The sequence below is a fragment of the Vulpes vulpes genome, chromosome 10 (assembly GCF_048418805.1).
Source record: "Vulpes vulpes isolate BD-2025 chromosome 10, VulVul3, whole genome shotgun sequence".
In the NCBI taxonomy this organism is placed as follows: domain Eukaryota; kingdom Metazoa; phylum Chordata; class Mammalia; order Carnivora; family Canidae; genus Vulpes; species Vulpes vulpes.
Genome location: NC_132789.1, coordinates 76344407 through 76366105, shown reverse-complemented (window position 1 = coordinate 76366105; position 21699 = coordinate 76344407). Strand labels below are relative to the sequence as shown.

The window sequence follows — 21699 nt, the reverse complement described above, 5'->3', positions numbered from 1 at the left end:
AATTCTAGAGGATAACACAGGTAACAACCTCTTTGACCTGGGCCACAGCATCTTCTTGCTAGACACGTCTTCAAAGGCAAGGAAAATAAAAGCAAAAATGAACTATTGGGACTTGATCAAAATAAAAGGCTTTTGCACAGCAAAGGAAGCAGTCAACAAAACTAAAAGGCAACCTACAGAAGGGGAGAAGATATTTACAAATGTCTTATCAGATAAAGGGCTAGTAATAAAAATCTATAAAGAACTTACCAAACCAATACCTAAAACCCAAATAATCCAGTCAAAAAATGGACAGAAGACATGAACAGACATTTCTCCAAAGAAGGCATACAAATGGCCACAGACACATGAAAAAATGTTCCACATCACTCGGCATCAGGGAAATACAATTCCAAACCACAATGAGATACCATTTCACACCAGTCACAATGGCTAAAATTAACAAGTCAGTAAACGACAGATGTTGGCGAGGATACAGAGAAAAGAGAACCCTCTTACACTGTTGGTGGGAATGCAAACTGGTGCAGCCACTCTGGAAAACAGTGTGGAGGTTCCTCATAGAGTTAAAAACAGATCTACCCTATGGCCCAGCAATTGCACTACTGGGTAGTTACCCAAAGGATACAAACATAGTGACCTAAAGGGTCACCTGCAGCCCAGTGTTTGTAGCAGCAATATCCACAATAGCCAAACTATGGAAAAAGCCCAGAGATACACTGGCAGGTGAATGGATAAAGTATATGTGATATATTTATACAGTGGAACATTACTCAGCCATCAAAAATGAAATCTCACCATTTGGCATGGATAGAAACAGTATTATACTAAGTGAAATAAGTTAATCAGAGAAGGACAATTATCATATAATTTCACTTATGTTGAATTTAAGAAACAAAATAGAGGATCATGGGGGAAGAGAGGGAAAAATAAAATAAGATGAAATCAGAGAGGTAGACAAACCATAAGAAACCCTTAATCATAGGAAACAACCTGAGGGTTGCTGTGGGGGAGGGGGGGGGGAGAGGGGGGGGTAACTGAGAGATGGGCATTAAGGAGGACACATGATGTAATGAGCACTGGATGTTATATGCAGCTGATGAATCACTAAACTCTACCTCTGAAACTAATAATACCTAAATGTTAATGAATTTAAATCAGACAAGATAAATAAAATACAATAAAAATGAACTACTGAACCACAAAAAAATGCAACCAATTTCTGTAAATTTTGTATCCTGCAACTTTAATGAATTCATTTATTTGTTCAAATAGTGTTGATGTAGTCTTTAGTGTTTTCTATATATAGTATCATGTCATCTGCAAATAGTGATGGTTTTACTTCTTTCTTACCATTTTGAATGGCTTTTATTTCTTTTTCTTGCCTAATTTCTGTGGCTAGGATTTCTAATACTATATTGAATAAAAATGGTGCTTTTCTTATTCCTGATCTTAGAGAAAAAGCTTTATCTTTTCACCACTGAGTGGGTTTATTCCTGGACTCCCTATCCGATTCCATTGATCTCTGAGTCTATTTTTTGTGCCAGTACCATGCTGTTTTGATTTATATAGCTCTGCAGTATATCTGACAATCTCTGACAGCACTATTTTAAAGAGATTTTTAAATTTTTATTTGTTTGAGAGAGAAAGAATGAGAGAGAGAGAATGAGAATATACAAGCAGCAGGGATGGGTAGAAGGAGGGGGAGAAGCAGACTCCCCACTGAGCAGGGAGCCTGATGAGGGGCTCAATCCCAGGAACGTGAGATCATGACCTGAGCAGAAGGCATATATATGCTTAACCAACTGAGCCACCCAGGCACCCTTGGATTCCACTTTAGATATGACTTTCTCAAGGAGGCCTTCTCTGGTATCTCTAAACTGTGACTACAATGCCCACTGTTATCTCTCCATTCCTACCCAAGAAAGGTACTCCACAATTTTTGTAGAAAAAATGACTAAAGAGGTTGTCATAAATAAGTTTTGTGAGCATAAGGATTTTTAAAAATGTTCAATACAAAGCTTAAAGAAGTGGATAAATGCAAAGACTCTAAATGTGACAATACCCCTTAAAGTTTCCTTTAAACAGTTTAAAATGTAATTTAATCCCATGCCTTTTACTCTCTTCTGTCACTATGATTCTTTTTCCTGACTTTATCTCTCCCTGGTATTGAATTGTTTCTCATGACACTTCATGAGGTTTTAAGAATGAGCAACTTCTCCAAGGGCCACCCTAAAAACTATAAGCAGTTTATTGTTATTCCTCTTTTTACACGACACTGAATGTGAAGGTTTAATTTCTTTAAAATTGTAATTTTTTTATCCGTTTAATATATTTTGTTTTGCCTTTTGCCTTAATTTATTTGGGAATATATATGTATTAAGGGTGTATATATTTATTACCAGGATAACTAATGACTCCAATTTCCTCACTCAATTTGCTGCCCATATTTTAAAACTCTTCTAACAAGAGTGTTTCACCAAAATCAAGCAATAGTTATCAAGTTACAGAAGAAATTTTTTTTGTGAAAATCTAATTTTAACTAGAGAAATAGTCCAAGAAAATTAGTTTGTCTGATGAATAGCTTGCAACTAAAAATATTCAGCATGATATGATGGAAAGGATAATTAGACTCAGAAATGCATAAAGAAAAACATCACCCCTCAGTTATAATCATCATTAACAATTAGACTTGTTCCATACACATATATTAATTTAAAAAACACATAGTGTGCATATTGCTTTGTAACTTGTTTTTCCACTAAATGAATATATTCTCAGATTTTCTGGTGATATGAAATGTTCTCATATGATATAATTTTTAATGCCTGCTTATGTGTCCATGATTAATTCACTAAAATGTTTTAATCTTGTGTCAAGAAAGAAATATTCTTTTCTTTGTTTTCTTTGCTAGGTATAGGTATAGCACTTTACTAATAATAGCTAGCTCTCTAAATCTCTTTCCTTCTTTAGGAAGCCTTGGATAGAAATTATCAAAATTCTTCACTAAATTGAGAAACAAAAATGGTGAGAGATTCCATTGCAACTAAGGGTGTCTCTTTCTCTAGTGTTTTTGTGGAGGTTGATGGTTCAGGATTACATGGTTTCTGAAGCCAAGTTCATTGCCATATCAGGAAACGCTTAAGAAGCGGTCTTTGATGACAATGTCAGCTCCAGAATCTGGCAAAATAGAGGATATTATTAAAGTCATCTCCACAGGGAGACATCGTGGTTTTTAGTGTATCCCAAGGGAAGGGGTCCGGCTGACCTGCTTTACCCCTCCTTAATGTTATTGTATTTGACAACTTTCTCCAGGTCAGATCTATAACGAACATATTGACCTTGGGGATGTGGAAGGCCATGCCAGTGGACTTTTAGCTCAGGGATCAGCTTACCCATGGTGTTGGCTGTGTAGATCAGTAGATTCAGCAATGATAATTTAAGTAGCACTCTGGCCATCATACCACAGTTGGCTATCCATCGTCTTCTGTGGGTGGTTATAGCATGCTGTATGGTCATTGGTACCTTCACAGTGCTAAAGTTGTCATGGAAGAGTTTGGTGGAGGAGGCAGGGAGTTGGTGTTGTGGAAAGGAGTTGGTGATGTGGAAAGCATTGCTATCCATCATGAGGTAGTTATTGCAGTTCTTTTGGTGCATGATAATCACAGAAACATGGGGACATCTGTAGGGAGACAGAGATGTTGACCCTTTGACTCTCTTCTTTAGTTGAACCTCAGTCTTCATTAGGGTGTTGAAAGTAACAGTGAACACCACTATATATTCAGCACAAATGTTATAGTATTTGCTGTTGTTGGGAGCTTGCTGGTGGGAGATGGGTTTCCCATTTGTCACACACTTTTAGTTTTGGCTTGCTCATGCCCTTCTATTTGCATGAAGGAATCATACTGGGAAATGACAGTCATGTAGATGAAGTCCATAAAGTCACAAGTGGTGACAATGTCCATGGAACATTATAGAATATATAGTTTCTAATTATTTTCCAAATATCCTTAAGTTCATGTTTAATGCCGGTGTTTAATGATGTGGGAAAGTTTAAAGCCACTATTAATGACAGAGTAACAAGGATAGCCAAATCATTTATGAAAGAAGGTAGAAAAGGAAAGGAGTGGAAGGGGAAGGAGGAGGAGGGGGAGGAGGAGGTAAATAAAAATGAAAAGCAAAAAAATAAAAAATAAAACAAAACAAAAAATAATCATTATAAGATAAGACAGAAGTAATATTAAACAGAGCAGTTATCAATGTAAATATAAATGAGTTAATCTCATTTTGAAAAAAGACGAGCACTGGGTATTATATGTAAGTCATGAATCACTAAATTCTCCTAAAACTAATATACTGTATGTTAACTAACTGCATCTTAAATAAAAACTTGAAAAAAGGGAGAAAATGCTAGGAATGAATGGGATTTTTTACATTGATAAAGTATATAGGCCATAATAAACATATAGTAGTTATAACCCTATCTTCCTGCTTATTGCATTACACAGAAATAAACGTAACAGCAATAGTTCATTTATATATACTGTTAACCTTATGAAGTAAAACCTTCTGCCTTTGGCTCAGGGTATGTTCCTGGGGTCTGGGATTGAGTCCCACATTGGGCTCCCCACAGGGAGCCTGTTTCTCCCTCTGCCTATGTCTTTGCCTTTGTCTCTGTGTCTCTCATGAATAAATAAATAAAGTCTTAAAAAAAGAAATATCACTTCTTTAGTTTTTTTCTTATACTACAAGTCAGGTTAGATCCCTCATTTTATGTCTTCCTAGCACCCTCTGCTTCGTCATAGCATTTTTCACTTCTCCACTCCATGTCTCTCTTTTTCACAAGAAAATGAGGTCCATGGGGGAGGGAACTGTGCCTGACTTTTAGTGATTAGTGATTAGTACTCTTTAACTTGGAAACTGGAGATGACAGAACCAAGCTTGAGCAACCCCACCAGAGAAATGATTTTCTGCTGATTCTTCTGTTTGGTAAGCCAGTACACCAAGGAACAATGTTTTGTTTGGGTTCAAAATCTATCTAATGACCAGCTTCTTTCCCCAGAGCTGCTGTCTGGTGCCAGCTCTTCAAACTCCTAATAACTTCCTAACTTTCTGCTTTGATAAAGTCATCACAGAAGCTCCTGGACTTCTAAATGCCAATGCTTTCTAAAATTACTTATCCACAATGGAGAAATAGAGATGATTTGGAGTGCACATTCTCTTCTTCCTGTCCAGCATATGGTTCACACTTGCCTTGAGCCCTCATCCCTCTAGATCAGAGATGGATGCATATTTAGACAGGTGCTAGCAAGGTCTCTGTCCCCTGTTTCCCATCAGAGACTGCCGTGGTAGCTTTCTGATGAAGGCAGTCACTAAAATTTTCAGGACATCTGTTTTGAATTCTGGTGAAATAAGTCTTTTTTCTGTACATTCTTCTAAACCTACCTGATTCCCCCTTTTCCTTCAACGCTCATCTCTTATGTATTTGTACATATACACAAATTATATTGTATTGATGGGGTCCTGTCACTGTCTTCTGCATTTAATTTGGTGATTCTGCCAATTATTTGGAGAGCCACATTGTGATTTGACTCATAAATGCATTCTTTCAGTCAGGTGCTACTCTCTTGCAGTAAAGGAAGAGAACAAATATTTATTTACTTTGCAGTAGGCATTATCCTAGTGCTTCATTACATTATCTCAATCCAGATAAGAATTCTACGAGCAGGTTATATTATCCCCATTTATAGATGCAAATACTGAACTGTAAATACTGACACTAGGATTTGAATCTGATTCTGTCTTGTTCCAAATCCCATTCTGACTCATAAACACGTGTCAATAAATTTTATCCATGGAACTAGTGGAAAGCTTATAGGTGCCTTTTAATTTGGGACCACAATGAATCGAGTGCTCAGTTTCTCATCAATATGAAAACGAAGAAAAACATTTTAGAATTTCAGAGTATTTCAGAATTTACTAATTTTGTTTCTTGAAGAAAACTCTAAGCAAAGTTAATAAGTAAAGCCAATTTTTGATTGTTTAGGAATTACTCCATTTGTTTTTTTAAATATTTGCTTTATATCCATATATTCCTTTCTACTTGCCTTTTGAGCATTTCCTTTGCTAGAGATAGGACAAGAAAAAAGAAAAACTTTAGTCGATGTGCATTTTAATAAATGTTTTAGGAAAATGCTTAGTGGAAAAAGGAGCTGGAATTATTAGCCAAAATTAATTTGAATACTTGTCTTCATTAAAGAACAAACTCCATCATCCTATGACACAAATTCCTTTGACACTGCATTTTGTTCCACAGAAAGTTTCATGTACTTTTTCTTAAAGCCTCATGTCATCTTAAATTCATTCATGTAAGTACTTGTATTGTCACATCTTGCTAGTTTAAACCATAACTTATTTCTTCTTTCCACTATTTATTTACTTTTTAGTGATAAACTCTTTAGAAATTGCTTTTATAGATTCCCTGAGGGAAATATTCTTTTTAAACTTTTGTTTTCTTACCAACCAAACAAAAAAGTACCATTATTTTTATCATATAGAAAGACATTTGGGTAATTATACAGAAAAGGCAGCATGGTATGGTAGAAAGTGTGAGCATTGTTTTGAAATGTTGAGTTAGATTCTAAAACTGTCTTTGAAAGTTACTGAGTATCCTTTGAGAAGTTTTATTTTCCCTATTTGTAAAAATGTGGTATTCACATTTGCAGAGTTGTGCTATTTACATGAAAAAAGTATATATGTGGGATACCTAGCACAGCATGTATTTAATGAGTGCTATTGTTACTAAAACAATGATATAAATTAAGAATTAAGAAAGCTCAATGACTTCTGATCAGTTATAAAACAATACACACTGCACCTTTATTTGTAAAAACTATTTTTATTAACACAGTGATACATGCTTCCTATTTTTGCTGATCAGAACATGTCTTCTATAAATTATTATATGATTACTTCCTGCTGTTCCTAAACTGAAACTAAAGAAAGGAAAGACATAAATTACCTACATCAGGAATTAAGCTGAGAATGTCACTACAGACTCTGTAGACATCAAAAGTACTATTACAAACCACTCTACCCACATAAATTTGACAATTTAACTTAGATGTTCTTAAAACACCAACTGCCACAATTCACCCAACATGAAAAAGATAATGTGAATAAAACTGTAACTATTAAGGCAATTTAATTCGTAATTTAAAAATCTTCCAAAAAAGAAATCTCTAAGCCTACATAGTTTTGCTGGAGATATATTAAAGAGGGGTAAGTCAAATGTAAATAAACTTTTCTTGAAACAGAAGAGTAAGGAATATTTTCTTATTCATCTTATGAAATTAGCTTGTATTCCCCTGATTCCAAAACTAAATAGTACAAAACCAATCAAACAGCCAAACCAAAAGCCCAACAAAATACTAGTAGATAGAATTCAGCAATATATGCAAAGAATTAAATGCCATGACCAACCAAAGTTTATTACAGAGATACAAAACTGGTTCAATATTTGAAATTTAATAAAGAAGAAAAACCAAATGATCATATCAATTGAAACAGGAACAGAATTTCAACAAGATTCAAGATCCATTTGTGATTTAAAAAACAATACTCCTACAGGACAGAGGAGAGCTTTCTCAACTTGATAAAGAGCATCTGCAAAACTGCAACTGGCATTATAGTTAATGGTGAAAATTTGAATGTTTTTCTCCTAAGATTGGAAGCCAGATAAAGATGTCTGATCTCTTCCCCACTGTTACTCAGCATAGTGCCAGAAGTTCTAGCCTGTGCAATAAGGAAAAAAAAGGAATTAATGTATACAGATTGGAAAGGAAGAAATAAAACCATTCCTGTTTGTAGATGACATGATTGTCTACGTAGAAAATTCCAAGGGATATACAAAAAAGCAAAACAAAACAAAAAAACTTCCTATAACTAATAAGTAAATTCAGCAAAGTCATAGGATGCAAAATAAACATTAAAAAACACTGTATTTCTTTCCTTTTTAAAGTTTTTACTTAAATTTCAATTAGTTAAGATATATTGTAATATTAGTTTCAGTAGTAGAACTTTGTGAGTCATCACTTACATTTAAACACCCAGCACTCATCAGAGCAAGTGCCCTCCTTAATACCTGTCACCCACTTAACTGCAATTATAGTTCTATGAACTAGCAATGAACACATAGACACTGAAATAAAAATACAATATCACTTACAATCACACGTGAAAAAATGAAAAGAAATACTTAGATATAAATCGAACAGAACATATAAAGAACTTGTATGAAAGATGTAAATTCTCCCTGGGATCCCTGGGTGGCGCAGCGGTTTGGCGCCTGCCTTTGGCCCAGGGCGCGATCCTGGAGACCTGGGATCGAGTCCCACGTCGGGCTCCCGGTGCATGGAGCCTGCTTCTCCCTCTGCCTGTGTCTCTGCCTCTCTCTCTCTCTCTCTCTCTCTCTGTGACTATCATAAATAAATAAAAATTTAAAAAAAAAAAAAAAAAAAAGAAAGATGTAAATTCTCCCTAAATTGATATACAAGTTTAATATAATTTCTATCAAAATTCAAGCAAAATTTTCCCCGTATTTTTTTAGTTTCAGAGATAAAATTTAGTGATTCCATCAGTTGCGTATAACACCCTGTGCTCATTATATCAAGTGCCCTCCTAATGCTCATCACCCAATTACTCCTTCTCCCCACCTACCTTACCTCCAAACAACCCTCAGTTTGTTTCCTAGAGTTCAGCATCTCTTATGGTTTGCCTTCCTCTCAATTTTCATCTTAGTTATTTTTCCTTCCCTTCCCCTATGTTCATGTTTTGTTTCTTAAATTCCACATATGAGTGAAATCATACGGTATTTGTCTTTCTCTTCCTGATTTATTTCACTTAGTGTTATACCCTGTAGTTCCATCCACGTTGTTGCAAGTGGCAAGATTTCATTCTTTTTGATGGCCAAGGAATATTCCATTGTATATATAAACCACATATTCTTTATCCATTCATTTGTCAGTGGACATCTGGGCTCTTTCTATATTTTGGCTATTGTGGTTATTACTGCTATAAACATTGGAGTGCATGTGCTCCTTTGAATCACTATGTTTGTGTCCTTTGGGTAAATACCTAGTAGTGCAATTGTTGAGTCATAGAATAGCTCTATTTTTAGCTTTTTGAGGAAACTCTATGCTGTTTTCCAGAGTGGCTGCACCAGTAAAATCCAAGCAAGATTTTTTGAAGACATGTAGATTATTCTAGAATATACATGGAAATGTAATGGAGGTAGGGTAACTAAAACAATTTTGGAAGAGAAGTATAAACTGGGAAGAATTAGCTTACCTAATCTCAAGACTATATGGTATTATTAGCAGAAGGATAGACAGATAGACCAATGGAACAGAAGAGAGAACCCAGAAATAGACTCATATAAATATGCTCAACTTATGTTTGACAAAGGTACAAAAGCAATGCAATGGAGGAAAGATAACCTTTTCAAGAAATGGTCCTGGAGCAATTAGACATACATAGGCAAAAAATTGAAAAAAATTCTTACATCTTTTACAAAAATTGTCTCAAATGGATAACTTACTTAAATGTAAAATTTAAAACTATAAAACTTATAGAAAAAAACATAGAAGAAAATCTTCAAGATCTAGAGGTAGGCAAAGAGTTCTTATACTTGATACCAATACCATGATCTATAAAAGGAAAAATTGATAAATTGTACTTCATCAAAATTAAAAATGTTTGCTTTGTAAAAAAAAAATCTATTAAGGGATAAAAAGATAAGTATAGACTGAAGAAAATATTTGTAAGCCACATACCTGATAAAGAATGAATAGTGGGGGTAGGAGAGAAGTAGGTGTAGCTATAAAAGAGCAATGAGGCCATGAGAGGGACCCCTGTGGGATAGATTTGTTTCTTGGCTATATCAATGTCAATATCCTGGTTGTGATGTTGTTTGCAACACATTTTTTTTTCAAGATATTATACCGTTGGAGAAAACTATGACAAGAGCACGTAAGATTTCTCTGTATTATTTTTACAGCTGCATGTGAATCAACAATTTCCAAAGAAAAAACGTAATTTAAAATATTAAGTTGTAAAAAATAAGAAGGTGGTGTGCACCTTTATTTGTAAAAATTTCTTTGTTTCACTCACACAGTAATAAGAACTTCCTATTTTGGCTGCTAAGAACATATCTTCTGTAATCTTTTGTATAATTCTTCCTGCTGCTATTAAATTTTTTTAAAAAAAGAACCTAAATGTGGGAAATAAAGCTAGTCTTGTTTCTAATTTTACACACATTGAACATATTTGAATTATTAATGCATAAATATTTGAAACACCTAATTTAAAAAATAGTTTTGCAAGATAGTCATGATTATTTTAATGCTAGGATAAGTGTTTGTAAGAACAGACTTCATAGTTTGGAAGTCAAAGGCTCTCCAGTTCTTCAATATCTATGATGAGTTTGGAAGCACAGTTTTTTCAAATAAAACTATATGTAGTCTTCCCATTTCACATTTGAATAACTTATATGGAGAAACGGTTTCATATGGAGAAATATATTATGGATTTTCCATTTTAAAAGCTTTATACTCATTCCTATATATGCTAATTACTAGGGATATACTAAGAGTTTTATAATTTTGTGTCTTTTAATAGAAGATGAATATATATGTTAATCCATTGACCATTGACAAATATCTCCATATAAAAATGATATAAATCGAAGTGATAAAAGCAGAAAATATAAAGACTTTTAAAAATTTCTGCCTTTATTTTAAGTAAACAATTTAACACCTAGTGACTGTAAGAGTTTAATGTATAACAGAATTAGATTCTTTTTGTTCATGTTTTCCGCCCACCTGAATTTTCTTCAATACTCTTGAAAATGATGATTGTTTAAAAAAAATCAATGCTGCCAGTGGACTGAAAGTAGGAAAATGCTAATTGATGTAAAGATGAGAAACTCAAGAACTATTAGGATCTTGGCTTCATCTGTAACTTAATACTTCTTTTTGCTTTATCTGTAGTGTGATGTCCTAGGGGAAAGTGCAATCAATCTGAAATTTCATAGATGGTATTTTAATTTCAGTTCTCCCACTTCTTAAGTGTGAGACTATCTCTAAATCTCAAGTACATTGTAAAATGGAAAGAGTAATAGCTACTTTTAATACCAACACTATAGGATTAAATGAGATAACAAATCTCAAGTTCCTAGAAGAGAGTCTAGTCTTCTTAAGCACCTGATATTTACTCACACCCACTTTAACTTCCTTGTAGTGGTCATACTCTTTTTTCTATCTGTGTCTGGCCATAACTGTACAGCGAAGGATTGGTATTTTGCTTACCTGGAGACAGGAAGTTCTACATTTTTAGAATAAGTCTTAATCACATTAACCATTATATTCATTAAAAATGTACCCCGTTTAAAAGTTATTTCCTTTCATTGAAAAGAAAAAACATACAAATTGTTTTTAACTTATATGACATCTGTAATAAAAAGTTTAATAATTCTACACCTACTGAGTTGTCATCTGGACTCTCTCAGATCCTTTATACTGTTTTAAAAGTGATCAAAGCACAGAAGTATGAGAATTCTAACTCAAGAAGGTGAACGGATCCCAACTTTTTACATTCTCTCCCTCTGTATATACAATTAAAATTGTAAAATAAATATAAAAACAAGGATGAATCCATAGCAGTTATGAAGAACAGTGAGTGGTACTATGGGAAGCATTTGGGAACTTCTGAAAGATAAAAGTGACTGGCATTGGATTTAGGCAGAAATTAGTCAGGGCAACTGAAGAACCTCAGCATCTTACACATGGATCAATTGATTTTGTTTGCCTACCAGATGGTAACAACTATCTCAGTAAGGGGAAGAGTCTGTTGAAGCTCCTACTGTGGGAATTGGAGCAGGAGAGAGAAATGGGGCAGTGCCTTAGGTAATTAAAAATGGTTGATCAAGAACACCAGACATTTGAGGAAAATGAACAATTAAAGAGGGAGGAACCAAGATCAATGAACAAAGTAAATGACTTTTGAGAAAACAGAATGACAGAAAAATATTATAATCAATATCCATAGATTTGAGAGATTATTGAACTCCCAACATTAGGAACAGATAACTTTTAAAGTGTAATACTTAGAAAACAAGAAAAGCTATTGAAAATTAAAATTATGGGGCAGCCCTGGTGGTGCAACGGTTTGGCGCTGCCTGCAGCCTGGGGTGTGATCCTGGGGACCCGGGATCGAGTCCCGCATGGGGCTCCCTGCATGGAGCCTGCTTCTCCCTCTGCCTGTGTCTCTGCCTCTCTCTCTATGAATAAATAAATAAAAATCTTTTAAAAAAGAAAAAAGAAAATTAAAATTATGATCATTACACCTGAAGTCATGATAAAATGAGTAAAAGTTTTGTGCCTTATTTGTTCACTGATGTATCTCTAGAGCCTAGAACAGTGTCTGACACAAGGCTGATGATCAGTATCTTTTTAAACAAATTAATGAAAGTGCTTTAGAATATCAAATTGTAAGATACTCCCAGAATATAAAACAAGGAGAAAAAAAATAAAAAATAAAACAAGGAGAATCAAAGAGATCCAATGTCTGTTAACTAAGAGCTCTATACTGTATGTTGGCAAATTGAACGTCAATAAAAATAAAATAATAATTTTTTTAAAATTTTAAAAACCTAGGAGCTCTAGAAGTAGTCCATAACAGTGTATTAGTATAGGAATAGACAAGTAGATCAACGAGAATATAATTCAGTCCAAAAATGCAGACCCAGTTATATTTGGAAATTTAGTGTATGATAAAGGTGACATTTCAAACCAGTGAAAGAATGATGGTATTGGGCAGGAGGCTATTATTTTGGGGATAAAATGCTTAGAATTAATTTTTTCACCATATACATAAAACATTCCAGGTGAATTAAAGTTCTGAAAGGAAATACTACTGATCTAGCCTCCCAGTTTTATTATCTACCTCATCCTCATTTTAAAAAGTGTTTAAGAAGGCACCTATTTTTATTACCATTGGCTTGGCAGGACTTTGCTTCGTAGTGATATACTTTATCAGTGGGCTAGTGTCTGGAAAGTCTTTCATTTTCACATATTTCTACTGATGTTACTAGGTAATTTTCTGACATTCAGCTGTCTTTGGGAACTCAGTTTGGAGGCTGCTTTTGCTTGGAGAATTTAATATCACCCTGACTTTTGGTAGTACCGCTTTTTCTGACACAAGAGCATCCCTCTAGTCCTATTTGACATTTTATTAGGAGGTTGATGAAGTCCCTTTATAATTAAGTTAATTTGAATGATTTAAAATCCACATAAATCTAAGTGGATTTTTTAAATGCCCTGTAGTTTAAATAACTTGAAATAATAGAAGAGGAAACATAAACATGGATATTTGAAACTTAGATTTCAATCCAGTGAATATCTGGAAGTGAATACACATGTTACCTAAATCCCAGTCAGGAATTACATGTTCTCATTTTATTCATATGTGAATCATATCTAACTGAGATGCAGAAATGCCATGAAATTTTTTAAGTTGCATCAGAATATGTTATTTTTCTTTTTTGTCATAATAGGTCTTGATTAAGAGAATCTGCAATAAGTATAGGAAATGCATACCATCCTGTATGTCATATCAGTAAATTTACATGTTAGTCCTCTTTAGGGACTAAGATGGCACTGGCTTCATGGATGTGGGAACCAGCGCAGTCTCATTGGGCCCCTCACAAAGAAGGGCCCCATGCTTGGGATTTAATGCTTTGCGATTGCTGTCTAAAATCTTTAATGATTTTTATTTCTGAGTTTGTGTTTTGTAAGTGAAGTCTGTGGGAAAATGGAGCCTGGGCTTATCTGTGGTCCTGCCTCCTACATCTCCCCACCTTCCTGGGTGTGTTTCTTGGCCACCTGCTCCCCAAGTTGTGGTGCTATTGGCTAAGCCAGCAACTGCTGAGGCAGCAGTGAGACCCTGAGTGTGGGGAGGATGGAGGTTGGGTGCATTTGCAGGGCAGAGCACCTATGTGCCTATGAGGATGTGCTCTCAACCTGTGAGTGTCCCTATGCCCAAAGGAATAAGATATTAAGTAACAAATAAGACCATGGAAGACAGGAAACTGTTGTGTTTTTTTTTCCTGCTTTTAGGACAAAGAACCCCACATTTTCATGTTGCCACTGGTTCCATTAACTCTATGGAACTACCTCTGACTATTTTAGTCATTCACACAGCTGTTCCATTTCAGATCCTCAGAGACATTTCCTAATCAATCTATAGTAGTGGTCACCAACTTTTCTGTAAAAGACCAGAGAATGAAGTAGTTCAGTCTTTGTGGGTCATAATGTCTCTGTTGTTAACTACTTGACTCTGTTATGATAGTATGAAAATAGCCATAGACCACATGTAAATGAATGGATATGTATCTTTTCCAGTCAAACTTCGTTTATGGACACTGAAATTTGAACTCGATATAATTTTCACCTGTCACTAATGTTATTTTTAGACTTTTTTAACCATTAAAAAATGTAAAAACCATCCCTAGCTCACAGGCTTTACCAAAATAAAAGCCTCAATGTGACCCATGATCTGTATAGTTTGCTGACTCTGGTTAAGTAAATATGTGTGGGAGCAAGTCCTTTGGAAAGTAGAGAGATAAGAGTATTGGTCCACAGGAGAGGGAGATGTTTTTGAGGAGTAGCCACAGTGAACACAGTGCCACTCATTGAAACTTGAAACGTGGCAATTTTTATTTGTAATTTCAGTGAATTTGTGAAAACACTTTCTTGTACTATATGGCTTAGCAAGATCCCATCAGGATTGTTAGGAAAATGGAATTATTAAAATCAACGTTTGAGCGAATATTTTAGAGTAATCTTCTTTAATCTCCATTTTTAATACTGTTACCATCTAATTATTCTTTTTTCCCATTGCTGTTATTTCATTTCTCCATGTAGATACCTTTTTTTAAATCCCACCTCTGTTCTTTGTGCTTTGAGGCACCACCCACTTGTCTCTAGATGAACACATGAACCTTCCTTCTAATCTAAGGCATTCTGCTAACTACTTATGTAATCTTGAGTAAATCCTTTAACCTCTCTAAGCCACTGCATTGTGCTATTTAGTGTAAAGTAATGCTAGCTGCTGCTAGCACAATTACACAACAGACAAACTCAGAATCTTAGCAGTTTAACATAAAGGAGGTTTGCTTCAACTTCTCATAATGCCCAGTACGGGTTGAATGACCTTCCTTTGTCTTACTACTACATCTTCTAGAGAGTAAGAGAGGCACAGAGACTGACTGTCATTTGGTCAGGATTAGTTACAAGCCCCCAGCCTATGGTTGGGCCACAGATATGGCCATAGACCATAGTTTGCTGATCCTTTTCTTAAAGTATTGCTAACATATAATAATTCTCATTCTTCATCATCTCAGATACTCAGCTTTGGGCAGTAACTCCCCTATCAATGTTCCTGGCTAATAATAAATTTGCTTCTGAAGAAGCAAGTGAGAACGTAGATAGGTGATCACTGATCCTTGGTTTCTTCTGTTTGGAATTTCCATTAGCCTGTCTTCCTTCCTCTAGTTATTTTATTTGAAGCCCGTTACAGTAAGATCATAGCACTCTGCTCAAAGAAATAAAAGGAAATATGTAGATTTGCATAACTATGTATTAAACAGTTTATACTGACTCCCAGTAGCATACGAGCATACATCTTTTATACTTCTGGTATGGGAATGTATACATTTCTATTTTTCAGAAAAACAAAACAAAAAAACTTATCTTCTGGCATCTACCCAAGCAAAAATCTGTGAGTCAACTTAGACTCCTTCCTTAAAAATCAACCTTCAGATTCAATCAGATACCAAGACCTAAAGAGCTAACCTTATTAGCTCTCGATTAGAACTCTTTAACATATTCCTAATTAGTCTCCCTTCCCTTAATCCAGTCCTGACCAATCCATTCTTTAAACTGCTAAAATGAGTTTATTAAAATACATATCCAATAATGAAATCCTCTTGCTTGGAAATCATTCTGTGATTCCTTAAAACATTTAGGTTAAAGACAAACTCCTTAACATGGCATTAGAATGTTTTATGATTTGGACCCTGCAATTTGGGATGTCTCGTGGCTTGAGACCTCCACTACCTCCCATTCTCTGCCCCATAGCCATTATGAACTATTTGTGGTTTGTACTTTTCTTCTCCCCATCCTTTTTTGTCTGCCTACCATCTCTGCTTCACTGAGATTCAACTCAGCCATAAATCATTGCTTGTGAAAGCCTTTCCTGATCTCCTCCCTAAAGTAGAGACTCACTTTTTATATTTTATGCCTCCACTTATAGCCCTTTTCACTGTACAGTATTGCACTAATGCATAATCCTTGGATGTTTCTTCCTTCATGTACCATCCCTTCTCCCACTTCAAGTCTATAATAACCTGGAGAACAGGGGCAATATCTTATTAGTCTTATTCCTATCGCATTGCTTACAAGGTATCTGCAATTTACTATACCCTAAGCAAATATTTTTAGAATGAATTACACAACGAGAAAATAGCCTGTTTGCTTTCATGATTGCATGACAAATTGTGATTCCAATATAATTAGAGCTTTGGGTAGTCAAGTTCAGAAATGGGTTTAAGAAATAGAAATAAAGGAGTCATATGTATCAGTTAGCTTGATCTTTATAAAGTTTATGAAAAAGAACATTATACAAACTTGGTCCACTGCTTATATATGAGGTGAAGCAAAATCATAATACAATAAAACAAAGTGAAGATGATGGACATACCTGTGTTTCCACTGGAGACAGTGTCATATTTCATGTCTTTTAATTACTGTTACATAGACTAGTATAAAGAACATGAATGTGAAATTGAGATTTAGTAGCCCCAAGCACAGACATTTCATGAGAAACTAAGCCTGACATTGCACCTCGATCTTTCATACTTCAAAATCAACTGAGTCCTATGTGGGGACTAATTTGAATTCTGCTACTGAGTTGATGTGTCATAATAATAAATGATTTGCCTGTATAACAGTGCCTATAAGTCTCTTTCATAAAAATATTGTAATGGTTAAATAATAAAGCATGTTGTGATAATTTACACTCTTTACATTAAAAAAACAGTAAAGGGGCCACCCTGGTGGCTCAGCAGTTTAGTCCCACCTTCAGCCCAGGGCATGATCCTAGAGCCCTGGGATCAAGTCCCATGTCGGGCTCTCTTCATGGAGCCTGCTTCTCCCTCTGCCTGTGTCTCTACATCTCTCTTTCTCTGTCTCTCTCTCTGTCTCTAATGAATAAATAAATAAAATCTTTTAAAAAATAAATAAAAATTAAAAAAAACAGTAAAACAGAGACCTTTTCAATATCATTGTCTATTTTAGATTATAGACTAAATGATATCTACTTAAAAAAAAAAGCATGATGAGCTGGAAGAGAGAGAGTAACTTGAATTTTTTGCAGGATGATAATCTATAGAGTACATTGGTTAAGTTAACAAGTTTTTGAGGACAGTGAAAATGTTAGTAAACCAAAAGTTTATTGTACTTTGGGGATAGTAAAGTGCAGTAAATTTTATAATAAAGAAATTACAGTTAATCTCTTGTTAATATTATAGGAGATTGTTACTATTTCAGCAATATGAGTAAGAATAAAAAGTAAGAAAAATTGGATTGATTCTTAGAAAATGCACACAATTCTGAGAGCCGAGAAGACTGCACTTTTAAAGGACAATGTTAGAAGAAAGCGTATGTAATTAAAACTATGAGGAAAAAAAAAAACCAGAAAACTGCTATATGGAACATCCATTACTGGTGAAGAGTATAAGTTATATCTGTTATTACTCCGGATTTAACTTTTATGTTTAAATTGGTTTTTCTTGCTATTTGGGGATTAATTAAAATCCTTAAAAAAGGAAATCAAAGTTCACAAAAAATACCAAGTAGATTCTTAAGTCCTGGTAAATGTTCTATATAACTTTACTTAATTCTGATGGTCAAATTCCAGCATGGGGACAATATCTAATGCTATCAATTTCTTGGACTAAAACAGAGCTGCCTTCATTATGCTTCAATGTTGTAAGAGCTATTTTATTATTAGATTCTATATCCTCAGGATCTGGCAAATGCCATATGCTTAATAAACATTAGTTAAATGAAAGGTGACTTAAATTTGAAACTTTCCAAAGTGATTATTAAGAGAAATTCTGTGTACTATATTTGTACAGCCTTCTGGGGAAATCTAACAAAAAGCCTAAGTTATGTTATTCACTATGCCAAAATATTTATTTCATTAAATAATATTTTCATTATCTAATTCATCAAGGGATTATTTTGCATCTTTCTGGAAAGCACAATATATTTTAAGTATAAAAACCAGATAGTTTAACTGATAAAATTATCACTTAGATTAAATCAGTTGGAAGATTGGGCTGAAGATGAACATGATCATATTAATACTCTCATCATACTCATTTATTTTAGCCTAAACAACGAACATCTATTGTGTCTTCTCTGGATTTTCACCGAATGAATCACAACCAAGAATATTTCGAAATCAACACATCTGCAGGATGTGCAAGCTTTACTTCCAGCCCTCCTATTAGTCCACCCACCTCTTCTGTGGGAACCACAGAAGTCAAGAACGAGGGAACTGGCCATACAGGTAAAGCAGTTTCAATTTATGAAGCTATATTTTTGAACTTTTAAACCTAAAGCCTTAATAAGGTGGAGGGATTAAGAGGAATCTTCATATAAATTTGCATTGTTTTTTGTTCATCTACAGGTATAGCAATGTAGGGCACTACTATTTTTGTCAGAGAGTTGATATAATATTCTTTTTGGATACATTTTTTTTCTTTTTGGAAACATTAATGGCCTTTCAGGTGTTACATATGATTTATGATGATTTATGATGATGATTTAATGCTCTTATGGTAGTGAAATAACAAGAGACCCGGAAATGCTTTTCTTCCACTACTATTTACCCGTCTCCACACAGTGGTATCAACTCATCAATATGCAACTTTATTAATAGCTGCTTTGAGGCTACAGAACCGGTATCAATCTGGTAAGATTGAGTTGGGTGGTGTGGCCTAAGTGGACTTTCAATCTACTCAAGCCAAGGTGATTTTAGAGAGGAGAAGCTGTGAAGAAATGGTGCTGGGGGTAAGGGGAAGATTAAGGAAAGTAACCACACCTACTAGTAACATGTACCTGGTTCCACCCAATCAGATTTGCAATGTTTCTTTGGGGGTAAGAAGCTAAATAACTAGTATGGCCAAATGACAGAAATAAAACAATTTACATTAATTTAAAGTAAGTGAACTATTCCACTACTTTGTTTTAAAGAGATATAATTTTAAAGTCCACTAGAAATGATTATGAATTTTAGAATCATAAGGTATCATTTATATGGGTATTCCATGTAACCTTTATTCAAAATGAGTGTTGGGGCAGCCCTGGTGGCTCAGCGGTTTAGCGCCGCCTTCAGTCCAGGACATGATCCTGGAGACCCAGGATCAAGTCCCACATCAGGGTCCTTACATGGAGCCTGCTTCTTCCTCTGCCTGTGTCTCTGCCTCTGTCTCTCTCTCTGTGTCTCTCATGAATAAATAAAATCTTAAAAAAAAATGAGTGTGTTGTGTGACTATATAAATGTAGCCACCATACTTAAGTCCTTTACTCTGACTGTACTTTTAAGAGCACTGATAGAAATGTTCCAAAAATATAGCAAGAAAATTACTTCCCCCTAGGAAAACTAAGATTTTTAAATAATGATTAAGGGAAATAGTGACATAGATATTCTATGGAAGCTATTATCTAATCTTTTCATGGCAACCAGAGTGATATTTATAACATATAAATTAAAGTATATCACTATCATGCTTAAAATCAGTGGCTTCTCACTGAACTCTGAATAAAATCCAACTCTTCATGAAGGCCAATGAAGCTCAATATAGCCTAACTGTGACCAGCTCTGTAATCGAAACTTGAGCACTCATCTTGGTCCACACTGGCCTTCTTTTCTAGGCATTCTAGTCCTAGGCTTTTGTACTTCGGTTCCTGCCATGTAGAATCTTTATCTTCAAGTTTTCATGTGGCTGAGTGTTATTTGGGTTTTGACTCAAATACACTTTCTCATAGAGGCCTGCCCATATCACCTTATCTTGATTAAGCCCCTCAATATAATAACAATTACAATAATAAAGATGCAAAAAGAATAATCATAATAATATTAATAACCAATAAGTTTTAAGCAAAAACTTTAACACCATACATCATATACTGTTCAAGACATTTTGTGTATATTAACTCATTTAAATCTCATAACTGATATATGAATTAGATGTTATTATTTATAGACAAGGAAATATAGAAAGAGGATAAACTATATTTCAACATTGCTCTTGTCACTTCTGTCAAATTATCCTTTTTCCTTTTTCCATATCCTTATTTACTATGTAAAGTTGCACTGTTCACTTGTTTAGTTATTTATTATCTTCTCTCATCTTTCTGAAATTGTAAGCTAGAATGATTCCTGACACATTGTAGACACCAAAGTCAGGCTACCTAAATTTGTTTACCAACTGTGGGACTATACGTTACCTAGCTAGCTGAGATTTAACCTCTTTATAAAGCTATTGTTTTCTTAGATATAGAATTAAACTAACAATTAATTATATTAACTTACCCTATTTTATGGTAATGCATATAATTAGCACTGTGTCTGGCACATAGTTAGTGCTCAATAAATGTTAGTAGCTGTTAGTCACTGTGATATTAATGAAGCTTACCGCTAGTTCATTGAGCATGAGCATTTATATGTCTGCCACGTACCAGAGTCAGTAGGAGAGGAGGGATGGGATATTACTTGTGAATAAAAATGGACCCCAGAAAAGTTTCTGCATATATAATTATTACTCAGTTAATACTTGAATGACTATTCCAGATTTAAAACTCTAAAATGGGAAGATTGACAAGTACTCTGACACTTGCCTTAGGAAAATATCAGCTCTTTATGTTCATTAGTACACTGTTTTCTTGGATGATTTTAATTTTTGAATATTTTCAACAGTCCTTTGAGGTAGATAGAAAATTTTATTTATTTATATAAAAATTAAGAGTAAAAGATACAATGAGTCTAGCCTCAAATCATTGACTACTAAAGGGAGAGGTTTAAAACACACACATTTTACTGCTGTCAGGAATTTGATGGCACTGTCTAGACATGTGAAGAAACTGTAATTTGCCACACAATCCAAAATTGATATTTTCAGATCTGACCTTTGAATAGAACCAAAAATCTGACCTTTTAACAGTTGAAATGGTTTCAAACAGCATGTTACTATGGTTTCCTAATGTAATGTCACTTCCATGTTACATCAAAAGTTTTAGGATAGATTGTTACTTAGTAAAGGACAATGATGATTTGTTTTACATTAAAAAATAAAACTTTTAATTTTATAAATAAAACTTTTAAGGTAGACATTTATCAACTTGAGAAGTAGCATTCATTATATTATATGTAGATAATTTATTATACTTTGTACTTAAAAACCTGCCCATATGGGACTCCTAGGTGGCTCAGTCAGTTAAGCAACTGACTTGATTTCAGCTCAGGTCATGATCTCAGGGTCGTGAGATAGACCCTGTGTAGGGATCTGTGCTGGGT

At 34.5% G+C, this 21699-nt stretch overlaps 1 protein-coding gene across 26 annotated transcripts in view; it reads left to right on the top strand.

The window, feature by feature from the left end:
• The window catches only part of ANKS1B (ankyrin repeat and sterile alpha motif domain containing 1B), a 1023959-nt gene that overhangs the window by 424043 nt on the left and 578217 nt on the right, over nucleotides 1–21699 (top strand). For all 26 annotated transcript variants that reach the window (XR_011994937.1, XR_011994938.1, XR_011994935.1 and 23 more), the window contains exon 12: nucleotides 18510–18690. Coding sequence is in view for 14 of the 26 variants with exons in the window: in XM_072724641.1 (XP_072580742.1) it covers nucleotides 18510–18690 (181 nt within the window). In the remaining 12 variants the exon portion in view is untranslated. The remainder of the gene's footprint in view (nucleotides 1–18509; nucleotides 18691–21699) is intronic.